This window comes from Myiozetetes cayanensis, unplaced genomic scaffold (assembly GCF_022539395.1).
Source record: "Myiozetetes cayanensis isolate MyiCay16 unplaced genomic scaffold, myiCay2020 scf1, whole genome shotgun sequence".
NCBI lineage: Eukaryota > Metazoa > Chordata > Aves > Passeriformes > Tyrannidae > Myiozetetes > Myiozetetes cayanensis.
Genome location: NW_026086604.1, coordinates 113,674,787 through 113,698,081, shown reverse-complemented (window position 1 = coordinate 113,698,081; position 23,295 = coordinate 113,674,787). Strand labels below are relative to the sequence as shown.

Genomic DNA, 23,295 nt, shown 5'->3' with positions numbered 1-23,295 from the left:
TTGCCTAAACTGTCATAGATGGTTGAATAGTAGATAGGTGTTCTGATGTATGAACAGAATTTGAGAACTGTAGCACAATTGATAAGACGAGTGCACAGACTGTAAACTCATTTTCCTGAATATGACTTTTAATTTAAACTTAGACACATAAGCAAAGTACTTGAAAACTTGCATCCATGTTCAGCAACTTTCAGATGACTACCAAGTGGTCTAATTTTGTAATAACATTAGAAGAAGAAATTTACAGTGCAAGACTATTTGCTGTAGCACTTAATACTAAATTTACATGCCTCTATAATTTACTTCACTTATGGCTGTCTCTTATATTAATATTCATTGTAAAAGTTCTCTTCTAATATTACTTGATTTGACAGGAAAGCATTAGCTATGATAAATGCTTTATAATGTGCTCAGACAATATTAATACAAGCAGAATTTCTGATAATTGCTGTTCCTTTACTACAAAGATTTTCTTTTTGATTTGAATTGACCTTTCCTCTCTTCTTCCAACCTTTTGCTAACATAAGTTTTGATAACTATGCATCAGTCAGAAAAATTCCTAAGCTCAGCTAGGAGTGCAAGACCATACAAAAAACTGAACCAAAGCAATCCTTTTATATATTTTGAGGTACAAAAATTGTTATGATGTTAGGGGTTTGGGGAGGGATGTTTTAAGTAGATTTGCTTCTTTTTCCTTAGTATTTTATCTAACAGTAAACAAATTCTTTCTCCTTAGGAGATGATTTTTCATGGAAGTTCCTTATCCGTATATAATCTAAGATAACAATCTGTTTACAAGCATAAAGTAGAATAAACCTGGTTGCCAGGTTTACAACTGCTCTACAAAGTTCTTGCCTGCAGAGATAAGGCCTGAAGTTTCAGAGGCTACATAAATAACCTACCGGCACAAATTACATTCAAATATTGCAGCATAAATAGGTAATAAAATTGGACTGTAAGGTCACAGCGAAAAGATACCCATTCTAAAAAAAAAAAAAAAATATTTACAGTACCCTGATGTACACAGGGTAGAATCAATGACTCAGCATTTATCAGAAATTATATCATAATCACAGTTCAGCTTCATAAATATGTTAACTGATTCACTCAGAAAAAACGCTGAAAACCAAATTGCTGTAGAATAGTGCTACCAGTGTTTTTTTCTATAACAGCTATGAGTCTACCTTGTCCTTAGCAGAACTGCCAGAAATATACACCAAGCACAGTAGAATCAACTCTCAATTTGTGTTTTCTAAGACATTAATATAATATTTTTTTATAGTCTGAAATGCCAGAGTTGTCCAGATAAATATTTGTCATGCTCATATATAAAAAGAGGTAAAATCTAAGACTCTACTTTCTACAAAACCAAATGCGAAGTCATCTTCACAAGAAATATTCAGGGAAAACGTTTCTCTGTCTTGATATCAATGGCAAATAGGTTATTAATTCAAGCGATAAGTCTGGTTACCTATAGTACACAAGGTACATTTTTGTAGGAGTAATACATTCATGGTGCACAGCACAGCTTGTTGAGAACCTCATGAAAATTTACACATATAGAATGAATAGAGGAAAAGAGAGAGGTTTTGTATCATCACTTAAAAGTAGATAATTCACTTTGCTACTCTGTGCCACATCAGTTATGCTCTTTGGATAAAAGTTGCCACTGTCAGGATGTCTATGGAAACAGAAATGCCCATGGTTTGGCAGAGGATGTAGCATAAACCAAGTGGCCCAAATCCATTTTGGACTAGAATTTGTTGAGTAAGATACAAAAAAAGAGAAATATAAATACCAGACTGACAGGCAGTTAATGCACTCTAGCTAAATCCTGAGGCTCTTCCTAGGTTTTGTTTGGTGGTTTCTGGGGCTCTGAACAACATAGCTACCAAATAGCTCATGTTGCAACTAGTATGACCTAATTCATAGCTGGAGCTTCTGGAATTCCTCCCTCAATTCCACTATGTTTTATTCCCATTTTTCCATATGTAAAACTGTCCCAGCTTTCTGGGATTTTTTTCTACATTGATAATCCTAGTGCAAATCAATACAATTGCTACATAACTAATTTGAATTGAAATCAGATAACCCATTCTATTAGCTTAGGAATTTTTTATTTTATTTATTATTTATTATTCATTTATTATTTATTACTATTATTATTTAACTCATAACACTATTATCAACCAGTGATGAATTGTAAATATAAATTTATGCAAGACACTGGGGAAATTCTCTTTAAACTTCTCCCTGGCTCTTTGCAAAATTCTATCAATGATAGTCAAAACTTTTAGGTGCACTTAAAATACACATTCCATTCAGAAGCTTTAGATGAAATAAATTTCAGTAGTAGCTGTTTAAGGATTCTTTTTCAGGGTATTTATTCTGTACATTTACAAAACTTCACAAATAGTCTGTAAATAATGCTACTATGATGAACTTCAGCACTTCTTTTAAAGCCGGAAACTATGTGTTTGACATCATACGTCTGATCTGGAAAGCAGGTAAGTTTTTTGGCATAATTGAAGTGGGAAAACAATAAAAGAAGCTGTACACGACTGCATTGTTAATAATATTCTGTGCTTCTCTATCAAAATCATTCATTTCCTTAGAGACCCAAAAGAAGAATCTTCTGTAGATCACATTGTTGCTTCACCAGCTTGTAGCTAAGTCAGGTTGTTCCAACCCCACCGCTATGGGTTATTATGTCTCATACAAAAATTTCTTTCTGAGTAATAACACCCCAATAGACGGGTAAAGCACAGCTTTTTCAGGAAAGCAATACTGTTCATATCTGAAGGAAGAATTTGGGGTATCAGTTTCATTATTCTGACATCAGTCAATCATTCAGTACCACACAGATGCATCTTTTTTCCCCATCTACACTGTACAGCTTCAAGTCAAATTCAATTTCTGTAAGCCTCTTGGGTAATGATCACACTGAGGTTAAATTAAATTAAGAAATGTCTTAAACTGTCTATGAAATGAATATTTCAGTCTCCTAAGGCTTCTTCTGGTCAATTTATTAACTTCATTGCCAATACTTCAAATACTACATTTCAGTACTTCAGATATTCAGGTCAGATGCTCAAAAATCCATTTAAATAACATAAATAATTATATATTCTTCAGACCAGGTGTTGAAGCAGTTAGTAATATATTTGGTTAACTATGCTCAGTTCACATAATCAGAGATATATTAAAAAAACCCAAACCAAACCAAACCAAACCAAAAACAACAAAACCCCAAAACTCATCAAATGTACACAGCTTCCTTCCTTTGGCAAGATATCAAATCCTGTCCCTCCCTTCAGACACTGCCCAAGTATACAGTAATGACCTTGAAAAAGATGGGCATGTTCTTCAAAGGAGTACCGAAGGACTTAGTAGGTAGAAAGGTGGGCTCGGCCACTGGAAAGCACTCCCTGCCAACCGTAAAGCAAGTGAACACACAATAGCTGCTGCTCAGACTGTGGTGACACACTGCTAAAGGAAGATAAATGAACTCCCAAACATGTAAGGCTGGAAATGTCAGCAATATATCTCATGAATTCCATAATGACAGGTACCTTGACTCAATACAGTGTCCTGTTGGCAGCACACGAGGAAGAGAAAAATACTAAGTTGTAAGTAGCAAAGCTGCATTCAAGTGCAGAAAAGAGAGACACTGTTCTTCCTGATTCTCTGGTTTCGGTTCTGGGTTTGTTTGAGTTTGCTTTTTGCGATTGACTTTTTGGGATTCTTCGTTTGTTGGTTGGATTTTTCTTTGTTTGTTTTTGCATAAACAGCAGTCAGTAACTAACTGAATAAAAATAGTATAGGCAGAGGCTGAGGATAATGCAAAATGGATGAACCAGATTAGTATCCACAACACTTAGACTGTTTTTTTTTCTCTACATCATTGTGTTTCCCCTGAGTATTCCTATTTCAAAGGTCTACTTTGAAGTGTTCTGAAAAGTGAAGTTTTGCATTTTTAAAAATCTCTTTAAAGAACTAGAAAGAATATTACCTGAAGGAAACAATGAGACATTTACAGATGGTTCTTTGAGACTTTTACTGATCAACAAAAATGCAGCAGTGGACAACCACATTGTTAGTGCTAATTAGTAGGAGTGAGCTAATTCAAAATCCCATTAATTTCCTTTCTTTTTTTTACAGTGACCTAGGAATTGTGAAAAGCTTAAACTAAAATGACAGTAGATGACAGTCATGAAGCAAGCTTCACAGTTGTGATAGGAGACAACAAGAGACCTTGACTTGGAGCTCGACACACAATTGGATAATTAAAAGGCAATTCAGTAACAACCTGGCATTTGTGAACAGCTATCACAGTGGACAGCATGAAGAATCCCTGGCATAGGAAAAACAGAATGAGAATCTCAAACTTTTGCACAGTGAAACAGATGTTAAAAGTGAAAATTATCAACAACAAAAGAGATGATTAAAGGTTTAAATTTGCAGTAGCAGGGTGGGCAATTTTCCTTTGAATTTACCCAAATACACTAATTAACTATATATAAGTAATTATATATTCAGATAGATGGTTGTTTGCCTTTTGAATAATTCAGCTAGTCTTAAATGGGTGCCCTGACTTTGAATCCAGAAAGTATTCAGATATCTGCTAAAAACTTGAAAAAGAGATGGAGCCCCTGTGCAAGTGGAGGTTGGTGCTCCAGATCTGATGAGGTAGTGGTTTTGTCAGCATGAACTTCAGTAGTGTGGTTACCACTCTCGCTGAAGCAGGAGCTGCAGGACCCATGACACAACATGCACCTCAGCCTGGAAAACTATAGTAGGAAAAAAGCAGCAGGAATGAAAGCCCTTTTATTTCCTCTCTTCATCTTGGTAAATCAGTATCTGACCACCCAGATATTATGCAGGAATTTATCTACATTTAAATGAAAACATTTACCTGACTTGTGATCCATTTTGTAGATGGATTACTGTGTATGAATTTTCACAAGGGGAGTATCAGTCATGAGTTTACAGCCACAAAGGTAATTGTTATTGGATTAAGAGTTCTCACATCTTAGCAGTTTGAAATAAAAGAGCTGATTCACATTTTGGGATCCTGCAAGCCATGCTACTGGTTTTTTTCAGAAGCTTTCCCCAAGAAGCGTGCTCCTTGGGGCTGTAAGCATTGTCTCTCCCATGCACACACACACTAAAAGTGTCCCCACTACTGAGCTATCAAATCTCTGCTGAAGTTTACTTACACTAGTCATACTCTGTGAGGGAGATAAGGCACTAATCCTTCTCCAAACCACTGCCCTTGCCCTGTGTCTGGTGGCATAACAAGGATCTAGCAGATATGAAATAGCATAACAAAGTTGTTTGGCAAGATCTGTCATGTATTTCAATCTCCCTATGTACTGCTGTCAATAGCTGCTGCTATTTTCCAATACCTGAAAGGAGGAAAAAAGTGAGGCATCTTTCCCTACTGGCAAATATCGGTTTATTAAGGGCAACTACTGCAAGCAAATTCGACTAGATAGCCGTAGTGATGCAACTTTCAGAAGGATCTGCTAAGATGATGCTAGAAACTTGCAGCTATTAAATCAGCAGAGCAGAAAATGAACCAGAAATAGTAAAAAGTAAAATATAGCAAAGGAAGGGATTAAAACTTCATGGCAGCTGTCTCAGGACTCTTCTGATAAGGTGAATGAACTAAAGAGTTCATTTCAGTGCTCTAATGTAAGAAAATGGTTATTTGCCAGCAGATGTAATATCATTTCAAAAGTATGATAAAAAAAGTCTGACTTCTTTAATTTGCATTCTCCCTAATACTTATCTGGAAACATGGGTTAATGTACCTACCCGTGCTTTGATCAGTGCAGATCTACTGGACTAAATAATCAAATCCTTCTGAATCTTCTAAAATTATTATTATAAGTCTTAAAACTAATCAGAGGTGGAATAAGGAAGTGGAACAAGGAAGAGGAAATAGTACTAAATTCTGATTGAAAGTCGGAAGAATGCTTGACAGTATACAGCTTGGGAATTAAAAGAGGGATTTTAACTCTCATTTTATTTAAATTCTAGTAATGACAGAAAAAGAAAATACTAAAGCAGGAGTAATGATTTATAGAAAGAAATTACTCTTCCAGAGAAATAAAATATTTTCAATTCTCAGAGTCAATTTTTTGACATAGATTAAGGACACTGAGACAGGATACAGTCAGTTTTCACCATTAAGCCTTTGTCTATCCAGACAAACCTACACCAGCAAGTATAATTATCTAAGGTTTTATTTAATCAAGCTTTATTTATTTGTCCAGTTCTGTACAAAACACAGAAGGATAAAGTCTTATGACCTAGGTAGGACATACTTCAAGAATCAGTTACTGAGCTTTCAAAATGCATGTTGTTTGACTGAAGTCAAATAAATTGGTCTCGTATTTCAATTTAAGTTTTATAATATTTGCCACTTGGAGGACTTCATTACCGAATATGTCAAATGTATAATACACAAGATCTGCATTATTCAAGTAATAAAAACTTTTTTTCTGGGAGGAGTCAGGAAGACAAATTATTCATTTGAAGGCAGAAAAAGATACATATATCCACAGTTTACTCTGACATAAAACAGAACATTTTCCAGACGACTTCTATTGTTAATTCATGAGTCAAACCTAATAGCATTGGTCAAATGAGTACCAGAATTTCACATGAGATTTTGTATATCTTATAATCCTTTTCAGTGCTAAGAACTTTTTTCTTGATTGTGGAATAAAGATATTTTCCACTTTCATTTTTGGTACTGCCACATCTTCCAAATACTAGGAGTTCTTTTCCTATTAGGGTTGCTGTTTTCATGCAAATTTTTATAGAACGTAATCAAAATACTGCTTACATTTTTTTTTATAAAGTAAATACTCAAGTTTAATGCATCTATCACATTAGGTCTTTTAGTATTAGGTCTTATTTAATTCTTCACTAATCGTATTAGATCTTACTTAAGTTTCCATTCCATGACATTCTTTGAATAAAAAATATAAATATTTCAATTACAGTAATAAGATAAACCAAAATCTTTACATTCCTCCATCATTCTCAAAAAAGATTTTTTCACAAGGCTTTCTGGAAGCATCACTATATACCAGTGGTTCCTGTGTAGCAGATATTTAGCCCTATACTCCCAAGCAGGCCTCATCTTTACATCAAATCCCCCAACTTTTCAATAAATTCCATGTGGTTATTTTCTATATTAAAAACATTTGATGCACTGAATCTACAGCTCATCTTTATTACTTGCCCAAAACTCTAGGTTTTATGCCATTTGTAAAGACTTTATAGTTGCTTGCAGGTAACAAATGATGTAAGATTATACTGGAATTAAAACCTTATTGCAAAAGGATTTCATTGGAATATTTCTACACCAATTTGTACCTCAAGATTACATTCCAAGGCCTATAATTAGCAGGCTTAAAGCTGCTTGATGTGTTCCATACTAATTCTGTAGCATTCCGGTATCTTAGATAATTTTTAACCTCTGCAGATTCTAGAGCTGTGCAAACACAAAGCATCAGGATGCTTACCCTGTTTCAATCAAATGTTTAATCTCATAAAAACAATTTTAGGCAGGGAAGTCTAACTTTCTATCAATTCATATTCATTACCATTATATAATTGATCTCATTTACTTCAGTACTCTAGTTCTCTGCCAGCTGCTGCTTTATTTTTCACAAGATTAGTGTCAGGTTAATAGACCTATAAGTACTTGACTCATCCTGTTTACCTTTTGTGAATATTGACCCAACATTAACTTTCTTCTAGTCCTCTGGATTTTCTACAGTGTCAACAATGAACAGAAAAACATAACAGTTATCCAGAACACTCTTTATCTGCTTCTTTTAAAACTCTTATGCAAGTTTTCCTGATCTGTTGTCTAATTTAGCCCTTGTAGTTAAATACACTTAATCTTGCCATTAGCATGGAAAACATTTCAACATCAACATTATCATCAAGTTTACATGAGTAAACTGGTTTCTTCCCTTCTCAAATTAAATCTATTAAGACACAGTTCCCTAGTTCCCATTACTTATAAAAGTACCTTTTTATTTCCCTTGATGAGCCTATATTTATTTTTGTATCCATTTGTTTCCTATAATACTATTCTGTAGTTCTTAATTTCTAATTTACATAAATTGTTCTAGCTCCTTTGATACTTATTCTGCTGTGGACATGCCATAAAACATGAGTTTTAATACTGAGAGACCACTGTTTGATATATCACAGAGGAGTATAGAATGTACAAAAAATAAAATGAGAAACACACAATAATTCTTCAAAATGTTTGGAGCACTATATGAATCTTGAGAATAAGAGACTCTGAACATACCTCTTCTGAAGTTATAGGTGTGGTCTGCCTGAACTACCTTCAAGCAAGCCATTTAGCACAAGAGAAACTGCATTAAGTCTAAGAATTCAGGTGCATGAAGACAAACAGCATGTTTACTTTCCTTCTCAAACAGATACTGCTTTGTCTCAAGATAACTTGATGTTTGCTGGTGTTAATATACCTTACAAAACCTAAGCTTAGCTTAAACTTAGCTTAGGTTTATTTAGATGAATTGCAACTGCAATGCTAGCAAACCTTAAAACAACTAGATGTTAGATGGATTTTTGTATTTTGCCATATATTCACTAATTCAAAACACAATACTTTTTTTTTCTTTAGGGGTAAGGAAGGGGAACAATGGCAGGAACTGAGAAAGTCTTTGGTCCTGTCTGACATTTCAGTTTGTTGTATCTTTGACAGGGACCAAATATAAAACAAATATTTGTGAAGTCTAACTCCATTAATACAGTAAGTGGAAGGTATATTTTAGCAAAAAAATGACACATTATGGAAGAATTTCACCTATAAGATTTCTCTACCCGAGGAAAGAAATCACTGATCTGCAAAGACTTCAAATACATTACTGAAAGTTTTTAAATACCAAATGGAAGACAGAATAAATACAATTGTTGCAAAATAAAATTGTTCTTCACATTGTTACAGTAGTTTTTAATATTACTCAGTTTTGGTCTATTTCTGGAAACACCTACTATATGCACATAGAATAGTCTGTCTCTAGAAAGAATGATTTCTGCTGTCCTGAGTTTTTGTAACATGAATGTCAAATGAAATGGCCAAGGATTGGGTAAAGTAAATTCCCCCATGTTTATTAATACAACTATTTCAGCTATGGCTGTCTTTAGATCCCTCTGAATGGTGCTGTATGGGCATCACACAGCAATGGCTCCAACATTTAGCACAGTACATTTACTCATATTCTCAACCACACTCCTCACCTTTCTTGATTTAGGTATGTCAAGGATGAGACACGGAACACAAAAGAAAACAACCTAAGCAAGCTCCAGGCATCTTTGGAGATGAGGTTGGTTTTGACTTAGAAATGTCCCTCACTAAAGAAGACCAGTTCTCCAAAGCTAACAGACTACTTCCTATTTCAATATGATGTCGGCTTGAAAAAAGATGGATCACTTAAATGAGGACCTACCTACTCTTTTGTTGCCCTCGAAACAGACACTTTTCATTTGAAAAATTCCATACTTGCAAAATCTGACCACCTATCTGAGAGCATTGGATCTACTCCATTCTAAATTAGTCCATAAACAATTACTCAACAGTAACAGGCTTCTGAATCAATAAAAACTTGAAAGAAGATCTAGGACTGCAGTACTATGATTTTTTTTTTAATCTGGATGGCTACAACTGCGGTGCCTTCAGACCCGTCCTAGTACCTGATGTCAATGCCATTCCCTACATAACAACAAAATGCACCATGAAGAATGAGTAGTCATCAAGCAGATGTATGCTATGGTGCTTTATTTAGAGCAATACTGATGAATAACTCTGATAAACAGACATCTAATAAAAAGAAGATTACTCCCAAGATTTGTAGTTACTACTATGGGCATACAGCAGCCAAGTTGACATTTCCCTGAGGTACTATGAAATACTCTACTTAATATTTCAACAGAAAAGTCTTTTCAGACCTACGAACAACACTGTTGTTAGTACTGGACTTTTCATACTGGTTCAATAGGCTGATACAGATGTTGTGACTGACAACAGTGGTTTCTATCTGCAGGATTATTCAAGCATAAAATTGTTGTCAAGGCAGCCAGGCCCACAAGAAAACACATGGTGTTCATATGATGGAGCTCTCAGCATACGTGGATGCAAGCAAAGAAGGATTTTATTTCACATTCACGATCAACTGAGGCACACATAAATTACTGTAATTTTTTTATCACCATTTAGCTACACTCTGAAAGAAAGAAAGAAAAAGTCCTAGTTCTACAAAGAGATCAAAAGGGAAGCTATTGTCTTCCAAATTGCCATCAAGCTCTAATACAAAATTGGTACAACAGTCTGTGGAATGCTGATAACGTTAAGTGCTGCAGTTAGCTAGAGATTGTCTGCAGTATGGTAAAGTCAAAGCTTAGACAATTTAAAGTGAAAGATGGTGTTGCAGGGTTTAATTTCACTGGTTTGGGCTGACTTTTCCAAGCATATGATTAAGAGAACCAATAGCCGTGAAACAGTAATTTCTAATTTCCAACCAAATGACAAGAGAATCAGAAAACAAGAGCATCACTTTCAGACTATAGTTGCTTTTAAAGATTTTTCATTCAAATAAAATTAAAAAAGAAAAAGTTCAGCTTTAGGAATTGGGTGACTGGGAAGTGGTCCATGAAGACATAGCTTGCTCTGAAATTCATCTGTGCTGTGCTAACGACCATGCAATTACTCCTCATTTACTATTTCATATTTTCAACTTTTTGATGTGTAGTAAAACATTGACTTTTAAGGGAAATCAGTTTACATCCATCATCTCACAAGCTGAACCCAGAGTTAGCCTGTTAATTTTGTTGTGCCCTAAGCAATGCTAAAATGATCTCAAGAAATCACTTGCTGAAACAAAAGCACACTTTATGATATAATAAAGCATATAGAAATAAAACAGGTAAGTTAAACAAACAGACTGCACTGAATTGTATTCCTAGATTAAACGTCCTTCATGTAGTACTATAATAATTACATACAAAAGGATATCCCTAAGTTGTGCCAGCCTCAGTTGTGCCAGCAAATTTCACACTGGGATCATACAGTAAGTTGTTTCTGCATACACCAGTAGATTTTAAATATTATTAAATAATATTTTGAATTTTAAATACAGTTCACATTAGTATTATTATTTGAAATAGAGTTTCTTTTAGTTAGAAAAGATTACAAGTAAATCTGCTGCCTATAAAAATCCTAATAAATAGCATAAATTTTAATTAAATATAAATTAGTTTATGTCTCATATATGTATATAAATATATGTATATATATAATGTATATAATATATATATCTAACATACTAATATTAACTATATATTAGTATCACAAATACATCAGTGTGTCTTTAGCTTTCCTTAGGAAAGGAAAAGTTAGGGTAGTTTGTCATGAAGAACAAAGGATTAAACAAGTAATGTGAAGAATAAGTGATAAAATAGGGTAGCTCCACAAAGCAATACCAGAAACAATACAGTAATTTTTAATATATAGAAGTCCCCATAAACATTTAAGTCTAGCCACTGCCAAAATGTACGTTTATTATAAACAGCTGAATGTGAGAGAGAAGAAATTAAAGTGTAAATAAACGGAAAGCAGAGATTTGAGGAAACTGATTTTCGTTTTAAAATGGGACTTTCTTTCCATTACAAGTTCTGGACCCGAACCAGAAACTGCACAAACACAACTGTGCACAGGACTGATGTAACACATGGCATTGACCATCTAAGTGATAAAAGAAAGTAACAAAGGCATGCGAATCCATGATATTGGAGGAAACAACAGTAAAGTACTGGTCTTGAACAAAGAAGGTCATATATTGCAATTAAACATGCAATAACATATTAATATAAATACAATCAAAGAATATCTCTTTATATTTCTAAATGAAACTGGTGTAGTACTTCTCAGCTGTATGTTGTCCATTTACAAATATTCATACAAACAAGTATTCATTTGAGCACTATGTTTGATGTTTTCCCTACAATTTAGAACAGAAATTTTGAATCTTGACTGAAGCAGTACCTGCTGACTAATAGCACAGTCCCTTGACTTCTTACTAGATCTGAGAGACACAATGTTCTAATAGTATGTGCTCACTAGGACACCTATGGTTGAAGATAATATGAGAAAGATGAAGTTAATGTTTTATTACCATATCATACATACTCTAGAAATCTACTTTTATAAGGCAATAATTTTCTTCCCATGTCTAAAATATTAGATGAGAAAAGGGTTCATGTTTTTCAAAACAAACAAATCAAAATCAGGAATCTCTGACCTAGGAGATCAGGGTAAAGGAATGTCAGAAAGACAACTTTCCCTTAGTCCAAGAGGATTGGGTTAGAGAAGACCTAGGCAAACCTGGTATCTACAAGTCCATGGGCCCTGATGGGATGGATCCATGAGTGCTGAGAGAGCTGGCAGACACCTTAGCTAGGATGCTCATGATCATCTTTCAAAGATGATGTGCCTGAAGACTGGAAGAAAGAAAACGTTACCCCACTCTTCAAAAAGAGCAAGGAGGAACCAGGGAACTACTGGCCAGTAAGCCCCACCTCAATCCCTGGAAAGGTGACAGAGTGCCTCATTCTGGAGGGCATCTCTGTCTACATGGATGACAAGAAGGTGATCAGAAGTAGTCGGCACGGATTCACTACAATCACGTTTGACCAACCTGATTGCTTTGTACAATGAAACAACCACCTGGATTGATGAGGGGAGAGTAGCAGATATCGTCTATCTGGACTTCAGCGAGGCTTTTGGCACTGTCTCTCACAATATCCTTATAGGCAAACTCAGGAAGTGTGAACTAGATGAGTGCGTAGTGAGGTGAATGGAGGATCCCAGAGAGGTTTAATCAGTGGTACAAGGTCTAGTTGGAGGCCTGTCACTCAGTGGTGTCCCCCAAGGTTCAATAGAGGGCCCAGTATTGTTTAACTTACTCATCAGTGACCTGGATGAAGGGGTAGATGCCTCCTCAGCAAGTATGCTGATGACAAAAAGCTGTGAGGAGTGGCCAATACCCCAGAGGGCTGCGCAGCCCTTCTACAGGACCTCAACAAATTGGAGGGATGGGTAGAGAGAAAAACTTTTTGAAATTCAACAAAGGCAAGAGCAGGGTCCTGCACATGGGGAAAAATAACCCCATGCACCAGTATAGGCTGGGGGCCAACCTGCTGGAAAGCAGCTCTGCAGAGAAGGACCTGGGGGTCCTGGTAGATAATAAGCTGCCCATGAGCCAGCAGTGTATCCAGTGGTCCAGAAGGCCAATGGTATCCTGGGGTGCATTAAGGAAGAGCATTGCCAGCAGGGCGAGGGATGTGATCTGGCCTCTCTACTCAGCCCTGGTTCCAGGCTGCATTTGGAATGCTGTGTCCAGTTCTGGGCTCCCCAGTAAAAGAGATACATGGAGCTCCTGGACCAAGTCCAACAGAGAGCTACAAGGATGACTTGGGGACTGGAGTATCTGTCTTAGCAGGAAAGGTTGAGAGAGTTGGGCCTGTTCATCCTCAAGAAGAGATGACTGAGAGGGGGCCTTATCACTATCTGTAGGTATATGAAAGGAGTATGTCAAGAAGATGGAGCCAGGCTCCTTTCGGTGGTGCCAAGCAATAGGACAAGAGGCAGTGGGCAGAAAATGCTTCTTTACTGTACAGGTGACTGTGCACTAGAACAGATTGTCCAATAGTTTTAGAAGTCTTCATTAATGATAATGGGACAGAGTGCACCTTCAACAAGCTTTCTGATGATTAAAAACTGGGAGGAGTACCTGATATAGCAAATAGGTGAGTTGCCCTTCAGAGGGACCTGGATTGACTGGAGAAGTTGAACAACAGGAGTCCTCTGAAGTTCAGTGAAGAGAAGCGTGAAAGTCCCACAGCTGTGAAGCAATAACCCTACACACCAGTCTGGGCTGGGGGTTAAGCATCTGGACAGTATCTTTGTGAAGAAGGACCTGGGATCCTGGTGGGCACTACTTGAAACATAAGCCAGCAGTGTATATAAATATCTATCAGATCAGGGAATAAAAAAACCAGTGGTGTCAAGTGAGACGACAAGACAAAACAGCCAGAAACTGAAATACAGGAGGTTGCACTGATATATAAAAAAAAACTTCTTTACTCTTCTTAATTCTAAGCTGGTTAAACTGTAGAATGAGTTGCCAACAAAAGGTTGTGAAGTTACTCAAAACTCAGTTGAGAAAGATACTCAGCATCCTGCTCAGGCTAACTCCACTCTGACCTGGAGGGGTAGCCTTGTCAATCTTCAGATGCCCATTTTGACATCCTTTCACAGAACCTCAAAAATTCTGTGATCCTGTAGTATTGTGGCTGCCAAACTCCTGCATATCTTTCTCAACATTTTTGTTTCATGCTGTCTTCCTTCCCCCTCCTTCAGAGTTTACCCTGTCTTACCAAGGTATTTCCAATTTCTTTCTCTCTCCTGTCCTCACTTTTATGCCCAAGACCTTGCCAGAATGATTGTTTTCTCCCACTCCAAGTACTCTCTATTTCAGAATTATCCCAGTTGGACTGAATTAGTATTTCAGGAACAACTTTCATCTGTTGACCAGAAATATCTTATCACTTCTTAGATAAAAAGAAAAAGGGTGGGAGGGGGGAGGGGAGGGAAGGTTGTAAAGGGGTAGTGAAACTAAATTTTTTTTCCACAGAAGAATTTTCATGTCTCAGTGAAGAAAAAATAAGAGAACTTAGGCTTTTCCCCATGCTGTTACCCACACATACATTCAGTATCTGAGAAAAAAAACAAACCTCTTCCTTTTTCTTCTCATCCATACCTCAGTGTTTTCATTTCTTGTGATGCCTGTACTATTTGAACATGTTTATGTCACCACTCCTTTAAAACACCTGCCTGTTACATTTACAGTGTCTGTTTCCCTAAGTTGTCTTTCATCTTCTGTAGAACTGTAAGTTTTTTGGGATGGGTGCCAGTATTTTGTTCTCTGACAGCACAGGGACCTCATAGCTGTTAAGACTGTACTAGTGATAGATGATCTTGTCTGTGCCTTGGCCCAGATACACACTATTTCTGCTCATAACATTTTTCTCTGTTTTTAAGAGCTGTTCATTGCATTTAAGTACAAAGGATTTAAGACAGTGTATAGCATTCAAAAGCAACAATAAAGGCATGTATGCATGTGTGTTAGTATATAGCAAAAATATGAATTTTTATTGTCACCCATGAACTGGAGAATCATGAAATACTGAAATCCGGCTTGTATGATACCATAAAGTAGGTTTTGTCTTGGAATGGTCACGTTTTCTGTCCTAAGTGACTACGGGTATAACATAAAAAATGGTAAATACCAATTAAAGAATGATGTTAAATAATAGAATTGATAACAAAGTTCCCACATCTTGAGAATGGCATTGCCCATTATGTTTGTCAACATAACTATTCATGATATTTTATTTCCCCAAAGATTTCTCAAGTTCAAGCCTCCTAATAATTCTAAAAGTTTGTTTAAAGGGAAAACCAATAAATTAGTGACTTTCACAGAACAAGCAAACTAACCCCATATTTTACATTTTCTCCTTAACACATAATTTAAACACCAGGAATCATGTATGAGAGGTTTTAAGGAATTTGCTTACATTGTGAGCTGCACAGTGCCAATAACACATGCTGGCGCCACATCTAAAAGAACAGTTACAGAACAAGCAACATAACAAATTGCTTCTTTAGCTCTTGAATCAGTTTGTATACCTTGTGATTTTTTTCATAATCCTCATTGCATAGCACTGCAGATTTCCTGATGAAATTTTGTTTACTGGAGCTGCTAAGGGTACACGGAACCAGTGTACCCTGTGCTGACCAATGTGCTGTGACTGACATGCAATTCACCATTTAACCACCGCTGTAGATGATATATAAGAGGTGATATGAACATGACCCTACCCTCAGTGTATTTGGGATCAAGTATTAATCTTCAGCAGACAGCTTAAAAATACTGTAGAAAAATCTTTTGTTCCAAATGATCACAAGTACATCGGTCTTAGTAACAAAACTTATTTCTAGTTAAGAAGGATTAATTAATGAATTATATTCATTAGTACAACTACTCTCTAAGAACTGCATAGTACTATCAGACTATTTGACTTTTACAGTAATCATTTAAATATGTGCAAACTCACAGCACAGTGTATTCTGAGGTTATTCTGGCTTTCTAAAATAATTTTGCCCTTAAAATTTTTATCCAGTAAATATAAGATATAAAAACAACTGGAAAGAAAAGAAAATTCAATTTATGAAATTTTTAACTTGTCATAGTAGACAGAAAAAATTCATCCTTTTGGTTACCCAATTATTTTTTTTTCCTCACATGTATAAATATATGTGTTTGACACCAAGGATGTTATTCTGTTGCCCATCACATCAATGCTGACCTGTAATAACTGAATCTGGGCAGAGCTTGCTGCCTTCCTTTGAATACCACTGATTGAATAGGGCTTTTGCCAGTAGTTGAATATGGATATCAATATTTTAAGAAATTGTCTGATTTAGGGTTGCTTGTCAATTAATCTCAATATGTGTCTTTTAAAATGCCATAAAGGTCAGTATATCTTAAATAGAATACATATATTTATACATGTACATACATATGTGTATACACACATTCTATGAAATTAATCCAGAAAGTTAAAAACCATGTGTAAAGCTGAGAAAACTCCTGCATAGGCCATTGCTTGTGTGTGCAGCTAGATTCCTGATATTTTCCTACTTATGCCAATATAAAAACTGATTTGTACTACTGACCTTGGATATAAGACAGTTCATATATCATGTCAGGGATCTAATTCAAAGTTTGATGGAAAGACAGACTGTTTTTAAGGCACCTTGGAAAATCCTTCAAATTTACACAACATAAGATAAAAGGTTTTGAATAATACATTTTAAAGCTTTAAAAGATCTCTCTTTTCTTCAGTTATTTTCTCCAACCACTAGATCATATTTTGGGAAAAAAATAAATCACTCTTTTCACACAACATCCTCCTTCCTTTTCTAAATACATCAACATGGAACAGCAGGAAAAACTTTTAAAGGTATTTGTATGTTTAGAAACACATATTTTCACAAATAATGTTTGACGTTGTTCCTATTCTCCCACGCTTCATTTCTTTCATGATACAAAAGTTCTCAGAATGTGTTCTTTTTTTTTTTTTAACAAACACAAAAATAATGTTTTTTAAAGTCATCCCATTATAATTGTTATAAATCTCAATAAAAGATATGCTGTCTACAATAAAGGGTATAACAAAGATATATATATAGAGAGAGATAGACATAAAGATATCTGTCTATAACAAATATAGTGAAGATGTATCTCAAGGAAGGTACTACACATGTCTGCAAGGTACTTTTCTGTTATATTAATTGGTTAGTCCATATCCATTTACACTGCTTAACTTATTGCATCAGGACTGGTTCCAAATGAGTAGTTTTCAGCATCAGTAGGTAGGTCTCTGATGTTTCAGAGCTTTAGCTTTTTTTTACTATGCTTATTTTTGTCTTGTTTGGGGAAGGGGGGTTGGTTATGACTAAATATGCAAACTGTATCCCTTTATATATATATATATAACAAGAGCAGTTATACCTTGTCAGATGCTAGACTACCCCTTAGTGATCTTCCAACCTGCCATTGATATTTCCAGCAATAGCTACATTTCAAATGCAATCTCAACAAAATCCTGTTGACTTTACAAATACTCACATAGATTTTATTTGCAAAGAAGCAACTTTTACGCACACAATAATTTAAATGCTATTATTTCAGTCTGAAGACTCATTTAAGCAGAATTTAAGCAGAATAATTGGTATCAATAGCACTTACCTGATTGAATAGAGGTTATACAGCTCTTTCCAATTAAAAACCATGCAATATCCGTTTTAAAACAATAATGCAATGTTTGAAATTCATGAAAATTAGGTTTTTACTGAAAATGCTTTTTAAGAGGCTTTACACACAATGTGAAATTTGTTACATTGTGGTTAAAAGTAATGTGCCATATATAATTATTTATAGAGAGATACTGCATACAGACCAGGAGGTTTAGATCAGTTGATACGTTAATCAAGTCATGAGTATTGCATTCCATTGTAAAAGAATGTCAAGCCTCTTTTCACTAAGAGAAATTGGCTACATAACCATCAAACTCTCACCAGCCTACTGAAAGGACTAAAAGAAATCAGTATTACACAGAAAGATGGATCAAGCATGAATAAATGTGGCAAGCACATAAACAAACAGACATGGAATTAAACAAGGAAAAAAAAAACCAAACCAAAACACAAAGCAAATCAAAACCAAAACAAATGAAACCAACAAAGATTGTCGCTTAACCTGTTTTGTCAGAGCTGGTATTGATGGTATTGGTAGTGATGGAAGTGAAGGTAGTCTTTGCGCTGTCCTTGGTAGTAACAGATTTCTGCTTATTTTTCATGGCTTCCAGTGCTTTGAGCTTCTTGGCATGTTTAGTGCCTTTGTAGTGGGCCGCAGCCTGGCTCTACAAAGGAGAACAAAATGAACCATGCAATCAGGCTCATTTCTAAACTGGCATTCTCTGTATTAGTACAAATACAGACTACCTTTCAATAATGGGTACCGTTCACATTATCCAAGTAGTGACCAAACAGGAAATTATATTTAGAATGATGCTTGGAAAACAATGGGGGAAGTACTCAAGCAACCCAAATTCAATAAATACTGTATATTACTGTATAACGGTGTAATACTTTCAGACCAAAATTAGGTTGTTTTAGTCTACCTTGCTACCATTAGTTTTTCTATTAAGACTTATGTTGCTTCCATATGAAAAAATAATTCTCAGGCAACAGGGAGGATGGTACTCTCCTCCCATCAGCTTTGTACTTTTCCAGTTTCTATTTCAAAGTAGAGATTGTCAAAGTTTTCTTCAAAGAACAGTTTAACAGTGGTATCAAGAACTTCTCAGCAAATACTGACAGCAAAAAAACAAACCAAAAATACCCCAACCCAAAACCAGCCCAAACAAAAGAAAGGAAAATATAAAACATACCCTTCAAAGCCCATCACCAAAGACTTAATTGAATGTGAGACAGACATGCAATTAGCTGGCTTTCTTAAAAAAAAGAGGATTACTTTTGTTCATCTGCTACAAAAGGTAGTGTTTGAAATTCAAAGCCAGGAGCATCCTTTCAAAGGAGAAAGCTCACAGAAATCCTGTCACAGTCCCAAATATATTTTGGCTATTTCATATTGTTAAGCTAAAATAGATTTGTATGTGCATTACTATTAAGATTTATGCATTACACTGTAGGTTTTTTTATTATTTCAAGAGTTATAACCACATTTCTTCATTTAATTTATGTGTAAGTATATTATAAGAATAGTATTTGATGTATAAGATTAAACCTTATAAAAGAAACACTGGAATTAACATGAATATTCAGAGTTTATTTCTTCACTGAGTATTTAAGTTTTATAAGAAAGATAGTCTTTCAGTTGATGTTAACAAACTGAAAAATCGCCTATGTTTTTGTTGCTAAACTTCAAACTTCTGAAAGTAGTTCCTTTATTACTTGAAAGGGAAGACTCAAGAAATATAGTAAAAATTTAACAATTGCAGAATTGAACAAACGAAAAGCAACTATTCTGGGTCAGGTCAAGGACCCACAAAGGTCAGTATTTTCTTTTTGGCATGAAACAATAGAAGATACTTAGAACAGAAAAGAAAGGTAAAAGTTTTCTATTGTGGAATCAGAAGAATCAAATTGGAATATGCCAAGATATATGGAATTTAGTGGCTATAAACCCAAAGCATCAAAGGGATAAAAAGACACAGTCAAATTACTAAGCTACTCATGCAGGTAGAAGAATCTTGCATTATCTGGAATCTATTAGTAATTAGACCTTTATTTAATACTATTTGATCTGCTGAATTTTGGGGAGAGAAGTTCTAATGAATATCACTGTAATAGAGTATATTATTATCAAGATTTATGACTTTCAGCTTACATGAAAAGTCTTGATTCCTTCCAGTTGCCTGAGATTTGAGAAGCATGAGGTGGGTAGGAAAGAAGTGAAAGACTTTGTTTAAACCAATAAACACAGACTCATGTATGTGTATGCATATATAGATATATATACACACACACACATACACTCTTGAATATTGAGATGCATCATTCAGTTTGGTTGAAAAGCCAGTTTCTCTATACCTAAAATAATGTAAATATTGTAATAGGTACCCTTATTGAAAGAACACTGGACAGTGAAGTTTTTATTTAGAAACAACTTGAACAGAAACAGCACAATCATGCATCTTTTACAACTCTCAACACATAACATTGAGACATATTGTAAGCCAAATACAAACAGTCAAGGAATGTTAATTATAATCAAACCAAGAGACCAGTGTTAAGTTATGATGACACATTAAAAATGACATTATACTGTACACCCTTGTGTTGCTACCATGTCAACTATTTTTACAGTTTCTAGTCAAATTTAATCATCAGTCAGCTTCAGATTCTGATTGAACTTGTTTTCCCTAACTAACAATGTCACTCGTCAAATATCAGAAATGTAGTCAGAACACGGTCCTTAATACCAAATTATAAATATTGATATAAGCTTGATGCACAGCTCAACTTTATTCACAGAACTGTTGGCAGAGAACCCCAGGTTTAAGACTCCTGCATCCACAGTTCTCTCCAAATTCTCACAGCTATAGCTCCACAAACCTCATCTCAAGTGGCATGTTGAATGCAAAAGGAATATACAGTGAGGGCCTATGTAGAAATTGCTGACCTTTTCAATGCTCTGAAATATATTAATGACATTGCTCTAAAGTAGAACCACATTGCTCAAATTTACAAGTACGATAGCTGTTACTTAGAGTTATCCATAACTCACTTCCCACAGAGTGCTTTCATTTTACCCAGCTTCTACGTAAATAAGATCTTTATGACTTTTTTATTTCAAAGTTTAAATCTCCTTCCTCCGTGGGGACATGAAGTCATATGAGCTTGTTTCAATACAACTGTAGCTGGTATGTTAATGGGAGTTCTCTGTGAGAGCAAATAGATTGCTCCTAAGCATTTAACCAGCTCCAAATTATCTTATGCTGAACTTTTAAAACTGAACTGGAACCCTAATTAAAAAAAAAAAAAAAAAAGTCTGTCATTATCTTTTCTTGCATGAGTAAGATGTAGGAAATGGGAAAATATCCATAAATATCTTTTTCAGCACAGCAACACAAAATATGGTACCTCAATGAATCATTCCTTGCAGCTGTAAGAGGACTAAAATAATCCTCCCCGCTTAAATGGCTTTTACTTGTAGCCTCATTCCTTAAATGGTAGTTACTTGTAGGTTGAATACAAAAATAAGATAGATCATAAAATGGAATTATTCCCAACGTTCATGCAGAATTAAGAAATATTGAGAGAGAGCAGAAAAGTCAAAGACCAGTTAGTCCCAGTTTTTGGTGCCAAATATAATGCTTAACTGAATGAAGAGACTACCCCTTCAGAAAGATGACAAAGAGTCTCCTTCTGGAACTATTCAAAATTCAACAGTTGCAAAAACCAAGCAAAAAAAAAAAAAAATATATTTTTAAATTACTTTAAGAAGTTGTGCTTAAATGAGTTATGAGCAGAGGTTACAGGTGAAACCTCACATCTACAGAAGCCAATGGGAATCCAGTGAGAATTTCTCTTTCCATGTTTTGCAAAGGGGTACTGACTTTTGTAATTGCTTATCTTTGTGGAAGCCAGTTTCCCTTGAGAAAAAACTGATCTAAAATCAAATATTCCCTCACTGTTTAGGAAAAATATTTCCTATTAGAATACTTCATAATCACAGTCAGTCAGCTATACCAAAAACCCTCTAATATTAAATTCTGTTTCTTTATATGATTACAAAAGAATGCATTAGAAGAATACCTTAAGAAAGAGCTTACTTTCTTCCTTTATCATAGTTTCCACTTTTGATACACAGAATTAACTCTAGCACTGTGAAGACAAGTCACTGTCAGCTCTGTAACCCAGTAAGTGATGAAGCATGAGAAATATGTCAAATATTGCTGGTGCAAAATTATAGTGAACTTTAAGAAACTACATCCATTCTTGAAAATGACGTCTAACATGAAAGTAAAAAGTAGATTATTACTCTCTATCTGAAGCTGAAAACTCAAGGATCCTTTACCAAATGTTGAGGGCTCTGGTCCTACAAATTATGTGTAGACTGACTTTGGTCTATGGGAACTAGTTCAGTGAAATAGCAAAATGTCTAAACAGCAAGTCACTTTTCAATATCATTTGTAATGACTTCTTGCCTATTTGAGCCATACAAGCCAATTTAAGCATCTCTTATATAAAACAAAAGTCTTCCTCTTGTTCCATGCAGCTGTGTTGAATAATTAGGGACCTTTCTAATCCATGTCTTTTGTAGCCTTCACAAGATGCTAATACATAAAAAAGTATTTGTCTATACAAATATTTATATGTATATATATGTGTGTGTGTGTAAGTACAGAGACATAAACATACCATAAAAGAAAAAAAGGCCTATATGCAGTTGTGAGCAGTTAGAAAATATAACCACAGTGTAAAAACTCAGCTGTATTTTCTTTGCAGAAATGCAATATTGTACCACAATCACCATAAGGACATCATATTACCAAGCAAACTGCAATGTGTAAAATACACTGAGAAAGATGAAATATTTTAAACAATCCAGATAGTATTCTCTTACAATTACAGTTGAAATATCTACATGGAAGTCTTCAAAATAAGTTTGCCTGCCTGACTCAGTGAATCATATGTCTTCTCACTTATGTTCTTTAGGCACTGGTCCAACAAAAACATTCTGCTTAATTTTGTGCATTGAGACAAAAACCAGGTCTCCTCTTATTCTTAGAGAGTTTTCAACTTAGCAGCACTGAACCTTCTATCCTGGTCCATCTCACATTGCCACTCTCTTCTTACAGATTTTTTTCCTGCCTTAATCATTCTCCCTAGGCAACACCTTCATAATTAAAGTCAGTTCAAAGAAAAATTTTTTGCAAAAAATGTAGTGAATATATTCCACTGATATATCCTCCAGAAAATTAAATCCAACTATCTTGTATTATAATTTGTTCACTTTACAGTGCATTTCGAAAGATGTCCATTGTGGAGAGTGCTCTGCTCCACGCTTTCACCTGGCCAATTAG

The 23,295-nt window shown here is 35.1% G+C and overlaps 1 protein-coding gene across 4 annotated transcripts in view; it reads right to left on the bottom strand.

Annotated features, from left to right (window-relative positions):
- ZNF385D (zinc finger protein 385D) overlaps positions 1 to 23,295 on the bottom strand; it is a 410,633-nt gene that overhangs the window by 43,192 nt on the left and 344,146 nt on the right. For all 4 annotated transcript variants that reach the window (XM_050316496.1, XM_050316486.1, XM_050316505.1 and 1 more), the window contains one exon: positions 18,441 to 18,603. In XM_050316496.1, the coding sequence (XP_050172453.1) occupies positions 18,441 to 18,603 (163 nt within the window). The remainder of the gene's footprint in view (positions 1 to 18,440; positions 18,604 to 23,295) is intronic.